The sequence below is a fragment of the Stylophora pistillata genome, chromosome 10, assembly GCF_964205215.1.
Source record: "Stylophora pistillata chromosome 10, jaStyPist1.2, whole genome shotgun sequence".
NCBI lineage: Eukaryota > Metazoa > Cnidaria > Anthozoa > Scleractinia > Pocilloporidae > Stylophora > Stylophora pistillata.
In genome coordinates, this window is record NC_142528.1 from 1,813,697 (window position 1) to 1,825,000 (window position 11,304).

General features: G+C 37.6%; 2 protein-coding genes across 3 annotated transcripts in view; one reads left to right on the forward strand and one right to left on the reverse strand.

The window, feature by feature from the left end:
* The window catches only part of LOC148721285 (QRFP-like peptide receptor), a 58,168-nt gene that overhangs the window by 10,062 nt on the left and 36,802 nt on the right, over nucleotides 1-11,304 (reverse strand). The window lies entirely within an intron of this gene.
* The window catches only part of LOC111319141 (uncharacterized), a 41,868-nt gene that overhangs the window by 632 nt on the left and 29,932 nt on the right, over nucleotides 1-11,304 (forward strand). Inside the window, exon 2 of one of the 2 annotated variants that reach the window (XM_088735877.1) lies at nucleotides 193-342. In XM_088735877.1, the coding sequence (XP_088592003.1) occupies nucleotides 193-342 (150 nt within the window). Of the gene's footprint in view, nucleotides 1-192; nucleotides 343-10,636; nucleotides 10,936-11,304 lie in introns of those variants that run through there. The other variant, XM_088735876.1, reaches the window with a different exon arrangement.

Sequence of the window (11,304 nt, forward strand, 5' to 3'; positions counted from 1 at the left end):
ATGAGAGAGGGTACCTACCTATCCATGGGGGTAGGGGGACAGCTTAACCGAGCTTTTAAGCTTTGACAACCGAAGGAGGACATCAAGTGAGTGGGATTCAAAAGTCATATTTTTGTGCAATTAGTTCTTATTCCTCTTTCGATGAACGCAATTTAACATACCTTATGTTTTCCAACATTTTTACCCATTCAGCTCCCTTGGGTTCGATTCCGGAGTTACCAGCACGTTCATGCCGTGAAATAAAAGCAAGCGAAGGGAAAGCCACCGGAAGCAACAAATACTGGCTGGATCCATCTAGCACTGGGAAGGCAGTTCTGGTTTACTGTGATATGTATTTGGAAGGTAAATCATAGTTAAGCCACTGCTTGCGTTGTCTTTTATTTTTATAGTATCCTTGGTTGCTTCAATACATAAAAACTCGTGGATAACTATGCATTGCACAGTTTCCGCTTTATGTTTCTGTTTCACTGAGTAAAAAGCTTCCAGGCAAAAATACGCAGGAGTTTGACGATCTCAAACTGAACTAAATTTGGATAGAATTTGAAAAAAAAAATTATTTTTCCAATATTGCTGGTAAACACGGTCTATTTTGCTGGGAGACAATTAATTCTTGTTTTATGGCAGTGATTGTCAATTTAGTAGTGTGTAAGGCTATTTCTCTGCTTTATTAACATTTATGAAATCATGACTTCTTCCTTTCTCTTGAACTAACCAGATCAAGATGAATGCATCAGTGGAAACAATGCTTGTGACGTCAATGGATACTATACCAACACACCGTGGGCTCCTATCACTGTACTTGCAGAGAGGGATACATTGGCGATGGACACTCGTGTTCAGGTACATCGCCATTAATTTAGACGATATTCTTGCGAGTATCGTGATAGCTTACGCGGTTTGATAATGACTTATCATTGATTTGCTGACGGGAAATCAATGATAACTTGTATGCTACGCATGTTTTACATGCGTAGCATACAAGTTTAACACTTTCCAAGTTATTTTGCTTCTAAGTTTATCTTAAAAAATGTGAAAGGTTGAAGGGACAATTGATGAAATAAGAATAAAGTATGCATGGAAGATGTGGAGGTGAACTATGGCCTCTCTTGAGTAGAAGAAAAAATTGAAATCTCTGACGAAGAGCTTGTTTCAAACGTGATTTTTTCCCATTTTGTGGGTTTTCAAACTCTCTTACTATCCAGTGTTGCAAGGGTATATAGTCTGCATTTTAACACACTATCAACAAACTGCTGTTGAGATGGAAGATAACTTCCAAGTAAGGATATTGTTTGGATTTAACCATGAAAGATTCCCATGACTAACCCACAAAGAGATCTATGATAACCAATAAGGAGAGTTAAATTTTAGATCCTGGAGGTGAGAAAGTCAATTTGATCACTTCACACTGCTGGTAATGAAATGTGCAATTGAGATGTTTTACACTCATCTAGCACTAAATCTCATTTAACAGCCATGTCATCATTTAGTTTTTGAATGCAGTGAACTCCTAATTAACATTCTTTTTAGCCACCAGGGGTTGGGGGGGGGGGGGGGAAATTTCGAAGTCATTCCTCCCAATGATATCAATACATCATCCAACAAAAAGGTGATGGCAATAGACAAAACGATCAGTTACCGTCCGTTTTTTAACTAAAGCATAAAATATTTTCGAATAAGTTACAAGGAAAATTAAGGGAGCTAAACGGGAGATTGAAGATAACACGAAAAGTGAGAAGGCAAATTGGGGAGCAAGAAGCGTGTTTTGGGCTAATTTATTCCTTCTTAAATTTAAAATCATCTCAAATTTTAAAATTTCAAGTTGCTAGAACCGAGCTCCCCGCCACTTCTGAGTATTTAAGTTTATTCTGCAAATTATAATTGCTGTAAAAAATATGCATAGATTGGGAATAAAATTTTTAAGTTATTTGAATGTACTGAAGCTTTTTGTGAGTTCCTAAAAGAGTAGAATTTGAAAAGCTACGGCTATGTGTGGTGAAAGATAAAGCATACGACAAGATGATGATCAAAACATTTTATTTGCGTAATGGTGCCTCTCCAAGTCTTGCAACCTTCCGGAGGTCTTTGTGAGTTTAGTCATATTTAGAAAACCATCGGAATTTGTATGTGACTCTTGCACAGGACTTGCAACTTCCTGTATGTCTTTGTGAGTTTAGTGAAATCTAGCAAAACATCGGGATTTGTTTGTAACTCCTTGACAGGTCTTGCAACCTCCCGCATGTCTTTGTGACTGTAGATAAATTTTTCAAAGCATGGTGATGTTTTTTTACTCCTGCCTAGGTCGGCATGCAAACTCGGATAGCAGATTTTAGAAAAAAGCGTTAGAAAAAGTAAGAGAGAACGTTCAAATTTTCTTCGCACTCATTTAACCACTTTTAGAGTTATGTTGGTCAGGCTAATTTTAATTTTTTTTTTTTGGAATAATAGATAAATATAAAAGTAATTGTAGCACCAATGGTTAGCCGAAGATCGAAAGGACGGTTGACGGTTAAGCTTCCAGAAACCGTAAAGAGAAACTATACAAATACCTGTAAAATTAAAATTTAATGTATATTTCCCCTTGGTTGGCCTTGTAAACTTAGGAGTTTGAATTACCATGAAATCCTTGAGGGCTTATACTGCTCAATTCGTAAATAAAAATCGTAAACGCGGAGTAATCTCTATACACAAACCATGTTAGCAAAGCTTCCAAAGAAGAAAAGATTCAAACAAACTTCAAGTTGCACAAGCGAGAATTTACCAAATGTCGTTTTTACGGTATGGTACTCGAGTACCTTGTGTGTCTGAACAGGTACATGTGGCGACCGCTGAATAAAAAGGTACAACTACAATCTAACATTACTAAGCATATTTCCTCACACTTTGATCGAAAATACAAACAACTTTTAGCGCGCTGAACGCTAAGAACGGCTGCATTGGCTTCTCCAACTCAACATAACAAGGGGAAAGAGTCATAAGAAATGACCCTTGACAACCTTATAAATAAAGAAAGAATGAGGTGTATTTGAGCGCAGATTAAACTTCAGCTAGCTCAAATTGCCTGACTCGAGAAAATTATAACGGGCATTTTCTGGGAACATGCTCTTTGCATTCCACTGCTTCGTTCTCGCCGTTTTGGCTTCTCTGATACCTGCAGAAGAAAAAGTGAGATTTTCCTATAATTTTGTCCTTGTTCAAGTCTGAGTACTATTTAAAAATTTATTATTATAGATTGTTATTATCCTTATTAACATAACAAAGCCTTGAAATATTCACACAAACTTCCAGTGTTGCTAGCTATAACAAATTACTCCAATCATGACAAATAGTTTTCTCCTTTGGATGGTATGAAGTAACCTTCAAATTTTACAAAGTTGAAATGGTAAATTGGCCACCGGTAAATTGGCCACTTACGGTGGCCAATTTACCATTTCAACTTTGTTGATATATCCAAATTATTTCGTTACCCCCACCTACGCAGCCCCAAACAGTTTCTTTCGAAACTATCAGCCTTTATTCAAATTTTACAGTACGTTCAACATTTGCCGAATTCATTTTACAACAAATTATTTACGAGCAACAAGATGAAGAATATGGGGAACATGATTTTTGGAGTAGCCAAAAGAGAGTATACGGTAGAATGATTAATCACGTCTCTACAACGCTGTCTATGCACGTTTTAAAATTTTCGATGCCACGTGATAGCGAAATTATCACTGGAGGTCCTTTGTATCGTCAATACAAGCGAACTAACGTTTTGTGAAAAATTTTTAATTTTCAAACCCTACCTGAAGAGAAAAAATATAGAGAAAAGGAAAAGCACCAGTGCCTTTAACTTTGGCCTTAAACGTGTTATTTGTATTAATACTTGGCTGTTGGTAAAATCTGAGGACTTTGTGGATTGAAACTTTGCCTCTGGAGAAAAGAAACTAAGCTTGAATCACATACATACATACATACATAAATCCATTCATTGTTACTTCCTAAAGAGCCGGGGCTTCTCAAGCTAAACAGGTGGTTTTCAAGAAAATTTTTGTTCAAAAAATTTCATGCAATCCTGTTTGATTAAAACGGAGATTGTTCACCGTCGATTCGTTGAGTTCCTTGAGATGTTTTATTTTCAAAAATAATGCTGTCAGGGATATACGGGATATGCTAGGAACTATATAGAACCGAAAGACCAATGATCCTTTCAAACAAGTTTCTACCGCCTGAAGAATTTCTGTGTTACTTCAGGATTTTGTATGAAAGTTCTACGTGTTTAGTTATGATGGTTTGGTCGTCTTTATTTTGCGGTCAAGTTTGGGTAGGTAAGGAGAGCGTAGAAGCATTTGTTAAAACGTTTTCAAGTAACTTATCGCCATACATTGCACCCCTACAGAGATAATTAAGCCAGAATAGATTAACACATAAAGGACAACTTTCCCTAAAATTCAAATTGAAGGTCACCGATATGCATTAAGTATAATCGAATTTCACCAACCAATTACATCCCAGAGAAACTTATTCATTTGTGGCAACCACTGACAACCCCATAATTAAACAGAGAAGGTTGTGTATTTGAACGCATATTAAACTTCAGCTGTCTCAATTTGTCTGATATTTCTCCGGCATAAGGTTGAAAAACTCGCCGTAATTGTTCGCCTGAAATACAGCGGGCATTTTCCAGGAAACATGCTCTTTGTATTCTACTGCTTCGTTCTCGCCGTTTTGGCTTCCTTAATACCAGAAGGACAAGGTGAGATTTTCCTACAGTTATGTCCTAACTCATGTCTGAGTACTTTTTAAAAGTTTACGAAGTCATTATGTTCCATTTTTATTATCCTTATTAGCATAACTAAGTCTTGAAATATTCGCACAGGCTTCTTTAAGAAGTATAAAAGAAATTAAAGTTATTTCAACCAAATAGTTTTGGCCCTGGACAGGCATAGTATATACAACGTGCGCATTTTATAAGAAGTTCAGAATAAAATTTTAAGAGAACACGCTTCTTGTATTAGCCGAAAGGGGCAGTTTAACTCGGAACATTTAAATACGTCTCTATAATGCTGTCCATAAACGTTCTCGACTTTTCGATTCCGCGCGATGGATAAGCGGCCACTGGCAGATCTACGAATTTTAATACAAGTGGGAAGTCTTAGTGAACTCAACTAAAACAGTTCGGCTGGATCAAATGAAGCGAAACTTTTAAGTCAGGTAATATAGTTTTTTAAAATAACGTTTTGTGGAAAAAATTTCAAGAGAAAAGAGAAAGCAGCAGAACTTTTACCTTTGGGCTTAAACATGTTATTTGTATTGAAACTCGGCTTTTGGTAGATCTCACATGCATCATCTTATCACTGTTACTTCCTAAAAAGGGCTTTTCAAGCTAAACAGGTGGTTTCAAGGATAAAAATTGTTAAATATTTTTTTACGCAGTCCTGTTTGATCAAAACGGAGATTGGTGGCCGTCGATCCGTGGATTTCCTTATGATATTTTATTTTCAAAAATTATGCAATCAGGTTTTCAACTTCTTCAAGCGCGAGAACAAAGATGACAAACACGACTTTGTTTTGCACGATCTGACGCGTATATCGAAACAGAGCGGAGTCTTTTTGTCGTTGAACACAGGTTTCATTGTGAACTGTGGACGGATTTTTAAGATCTATGAGTTATTTCATAAAACAATGAAGGTTCTGTCCTGGTGTACCGGTTCACAAGGGAATTACTATCGTTCTTTCTTTGTTTAGCCGGTCATTGGTTAGCTGTCGTATATTATTTGGTCTTTTGTATCGGCTCTTGTGAACCGGTACACGAGGACAGAACCACAATGAATGTCCGGCGGCATCAGTATTGCGAACTCCGAAGATCGGAAATTTCATGATGAACAGTGATGTCAGTAAATTTTCTTGCTCTCAAAAAGATATCAACTTTATTTAACTTTGATGTAAATAAAGATGTTGGACAGCATTTTTCGAATACAGGAAAAGATTCTGTGTGATAGAAATTCATGGACGTGTTCACTACAGCGGACATAGTTTTGAAAAGGAATTCATCTTTAACAGTGATGCAGACATCCCGTTTTGACTGACAGGAAAATTTAGCGGCCTCAAGCTGAATCAAATTCAACACCTAATTTTGAGTCCACGCTTTCACTTAGTGGGGTAAATTTGAAAAAAACAAACTTATTCTTACAGTATAGCCTACCATCAACACAAATCTGGATAATACAGCTGTCCATCGAAAACGCAAATTTTCGAAAACACGCTTTTAAAGAGGATGATATGAAAATGCCGACTTCACCCTTGTGGTATGTCCAGAATAAATAAAGAAAAAGAAACTTTTCGAACATTCTTCCTATAGCACTATAGCACAAGGCTTTCTACTTTCCTTCATAGTTTTCCAAGATTTGCTTTCACTTGCTACTTCGAAATCAGACTCTGGAAAGCAGTCGCATCATTGGTCACAGTTCCTTGTATCGTATTTCCTTTTCACTTGACCAAAATGTGACATTTTAGGATTTGTTGTTCCTATTATACTCAATTACGCTCAGTCTTATAATGTGCATGCTAGAGCATACATTTCAGCGTTTCGTCTCCTGGTGATCCACACTGTGGAAGTAAACTTTTAATACATTTTTAGAGATAAAAACCCAGCACCTGAATAGGTATTCAAAGAGTTAATAAAAAGTTTCACTTTTCATTCATAATACGCAGTATAGTTGAAATCTGAAGTCACGCTACATAACAACACACGCTTTTCATTAAATGAGTTTTGAGCTGAGACCAAACAACAAGCTCCGCGAAAACGTAATCGTTTTTAACGAACTAAACAAGCTTGGACGAGACGACCATTATTACGTACGTGACAAACACGAATTACTCTACATACCAACACGAGTAGTTTATAGACTTGGGCGTGGATCACTGAGTCGATCGATCACAATAGCTGATCGCATCAAAAAGAAGTTAAACTTTGCTATGATCATTCAGAATATAAATACAATAATTCGATTGGTGTTTAACGTAAAGCCAAAAGCCAAAAGCCAAACCAAAGCGAGACTCATACAGTACTAACACTGCTGTACAGTCCCAATTTAAGTAGAAGTGCTTGTCAGTAGAAGTGCTTGTTAGCAGCTTTCTAACTTAACACAATTTTTCTCAAGGTAATTGCCGCAATTTGAAGTTTACCAGTTTTCCTAAACCTGACTACCGACTGGAGAATCACACGGTTCGAACTGTTGACGTGGCTGACGAGGATATCTGCATGCTACAATGCTACCTGGAACCTAACTGCGTCAGTTATAACTTTCATACGATAAAACAATTGCAAGCGCCTGAAAAACACAAGTGTGAACTGAATAATGCAACCATTGAACACGATGGAGACCTAGTGAAAAACAAAAGTTATGTTTACCGGGGAGCTGAGGTGAGGATTAATTCTAAGAGCCAGAAGTAATACTCTCGTCCTTGTCCAGGAAAGCTTTGTATTTATTTGTATTCGTATTTGTATTTATATATTACTCCACTCCACGTAGTAGTACGTTAAGTTACATACTGACAAGGTAATAACCACTATGAAATTCTAATTCTGTACCACGGGAAAGCTTTGATACGAGACCAAAGGATTCACCCACCTCTCCTTTCCTTTAAAATTCCCTGCTTGCGACGGGGATAAATGAACAGACGCGAGGAGTCTGTCATGCCTGCCGAAATACCACTTTAAGTTTCTCTTTTCCTTTTCTCCTTAAGAATGCTTGCGTCCAAAATCCCTGCGAGAATAACGCAACATGCCAAGCTGGGTTTACAGACAGAGATTATCAGTGTTTGTGTGTCGCTGGATCTGGATTTGAAGGCCATGACTGTGATGAAGGTAAGGAATCTTATACTTTTATTAAGGCAGAAACGTGAAATATAATTGCGTTAAGAACAATCAAGGAAAACACAAGCTATCTAATTAAGAAAGAGGGGGACTTGAGCAGGGTTCATCACCTTTTTTTTTCTTTCCCATCCTTAACCACTTTTGAAACCGTTTTTCTTTGTGTCTTTTGTCAGCATCTATGCCACCTAACTATAGTTTCTCAGTTTCTTTTTACTGAAGTAAATGTCAATTAAACTGAGTACGAATTTTTACGCCAAAATTCAGACCTGACCCCATTATCAGGAAAAGATATAACGCAATGAAAAGCTCTTTAAAGCTTCCCAAACATGGTGAACATGGATCTGGAGGTAATGCGATATGCAATAACACCATTGGATCGTACAGATGCAGGTGTAAGGAAGAACATTATGGAAGTGAGAAAAACTGTGTGTACTAATTTGACAACAGGAAACATAAGCATGAAAGTCAAAACACTTTCAGCCAGAACGCACAATTCAAAATAACTTTGATAGACCAATGATAGTCATTTTGTTGTCTTAGACATAGATGAGTGTTTGAACGGAACAAACGGTTGTGATGTGAATGCTGAGTGTAACAATACCCTGGGATCCTACAATTGCACGTGTAAAGATGGATTTGAAGGAAATGGAATTAACTGCACAGGTCAGTCAAAGGCCAAATTACCAAACGCTAGCTTGGTTGATTGTCGTGAATTATTTGTAGCGCTACAATGTCTTTACGATAAAAGAAGATAGCTGCCAAATCAATTGATATAAACTGGACTGCAATATTAGCAGCGTGGCAAGTTATTAGTGAAGTAGATGCCAGCACGAGATCAGGAACGTCGCAGTGTGCTCGAGAAGTGAACATTATTGAAAAAAAAGTTTTTTCGGCGTATTGACGATGCTGTGTTTTTTTGCTCTTCTCTTTTACTCAGAGAAAGTATGGTCTGTTTTCATTTGCGAGGGAGAAAGAAGTACCATAGGCTGTGGGAAGGAAAAAAAAATCAACGTGGTGGATGCAAAATATGGTGTATTAGACCCAGACAATTGCAACCAAACCACAGTTCAAAATACAGACTACAAAGCTGAGAACTCTCTTGCCATTGTACGGATAAAGTGCAATGAAGAAGCTAGTTGCGAGCTGCATGCAGATAATTCAGTTTTTGGTCATGATTCATCACGCCAGAACACAGCTAAATACTTGGAAGTCAAATACAAGTGTGCGAATTTAGGTTAGTACCTATAGCTATTTTTTTAAACTGTGAACTGGGAAGTGGAAAGTTTTTTCTACCACTTAGTACTCATTCAGTTTGCGGCCGTATTTTGAACAGAATTAGGATAAGAAACAATCGCCAGCATTCAATTATCCAATTTTTTGAACTGCGTGTAATAGAATGGAGCGTAACATTTTAAGGCTACATGCAAACAACTTTAACAATTGGGCGTCAATAAGTACATACATGGTGAGATAACAACACACACAACGACAGCGTTAAAACTCTAGGGTATCATAAGAAAGGAAAAAAATTGAACTATTTAGAAAAAGGTTTGATTAAAATTAACCAGGGTGACGCCTTTAATCACACTTTCGCCTCAAAATACCGTACACCAAGGAACGGAGAATCAGAGCTAGACGTACTTAAAGAATTTGTGCGAGCAAAACTTCCGAAAACCACTAAGTTTTACATCTCAGATCAGAAAGGCATGCGATACATTCCTTTTTCAACAAATGCATGTCTGGAAGTCGTTTTAAATCCTACAGAAAACGCTCCTGGATTTTTCGAGAGTTCACTGGTTTTCTTTAGACTCTTGCAGCTCTTTTGATTACTTCAATCATCTTCTTTCTCATAACATGTAATGTTTAAATCAGATTTAAAGATAGCCAGGACAATCACAATTCCACTTTTGCGACAGGACGAGATTGTAATTAACTCTTTACACCCTAAGATCAATATGTATCTTCTCCATTCTGTTCTCTATATATTTCTAATGGCACTGAGTAGGAGAATTTGCTTGACTATCGAAGGATTCTTAAATTGACGATCACTTCCTAAATTCTCATGAATTGTTTGATTTGGCAATTATACTACTGTAAGGATAAAGTAGATGCTAATAACTCTTAGGGCCCGAAGGGTTTAATAGTTAACAAAAAACGTGAGAGAGTCCGCCGACAAATGGCAGAAGAAAATCATAGGGTGAGAATAGTGACCGTCCCATTCCACGTTTGACGAAAACTTTGCAACTTTATTCAAAAGCGTCACCTCGGTACGAGTCAATTGGATGCTTTAATGATAATACAACCAGTCCTGCCATAGAAACGTTGGAAGGAAAATGTGATATCTTGGATGGTAACTACTCGACAAGGAATGATTCCATCGACAAATGTTTTCGTGCTGCCGAGAAGCGAGGATTCCACATCTTTGCGGTTCAGGATGGTGGACGGTGCCAAGCCAGTGCTTCGGCCATAAAGACGTTCCACAAGTATGGCCACTATCAGCAATGTCCGCCTCATGGTAGAGGAGGGAAACAAATCAACCATGTATATTACATTAAGGGTAAGATTTTATGCCGAGATATCCATGTTATGCAGCCCGGTAGTATAACATACCATAGTAACAAAGTTAATGCGTCTTTCCTTTGCATTTGCTGATCGACTGCTTAAATTTTGCCAATTTAAATATCGTTTAAAGTTTTAACCTTCTGTCGATGCCCACGCCTGACGTTTTAATATGTTTAGTATGTAGACTAGTTATAGTCATAACAGTGAACGGTTCTGCATGCTGTTTACTCTTTCAGGACACAAAAATGTTGGATGTTACAAATTTGATAAAACGAATCGTTTCACTCGTGTATTGGGTGAATCTGATGCTATCGTGCAAGAAAGTCACTCTCCGCAGCTTGAGAGCTTCATTTCAAAGTGCGCAGTGGCTGCAGTCAGGGCAGGTTACAGGTTGTTTGCAGTTCAGAATAGTAGCAAGTGTATGGCAAATGCTACAGCACCGCAGAAAATTGAAAAACTTACGGAATCAAATGAGTGTGGTTCTGGGGACGCTTTTCAGATTTACACCATCAGAGGTAATTTTATAAATGAATAAATGCTGATATATTCTAAAGAAACTGTTTGGGGCTGCGTCGGTGGGGGTAACGAGATAATTTGAATATATCAACAAAGTTGAATTGGTAAATTGGCCACCGTTACGATTATAAAAGCTGACGTTTCGAGCGTTAGCCCTTCGTCGGAGCGAATATGTGGGTTGTGCGAATATATGGAATTGTGGGTTGTGTGTGCTTTTAAAGGCAGGAAAAGGAGCTACGTCATTGGTGGGAAAATGGCAACGAGAAAAACACGAATAAATTAGTGGAATGAAAAGCGTTCGTTGATATCTGTGGGACGAACGAACGCTTTTCATTCCACTAATTTATTCGTGTTTTTCTCGTTGCCAT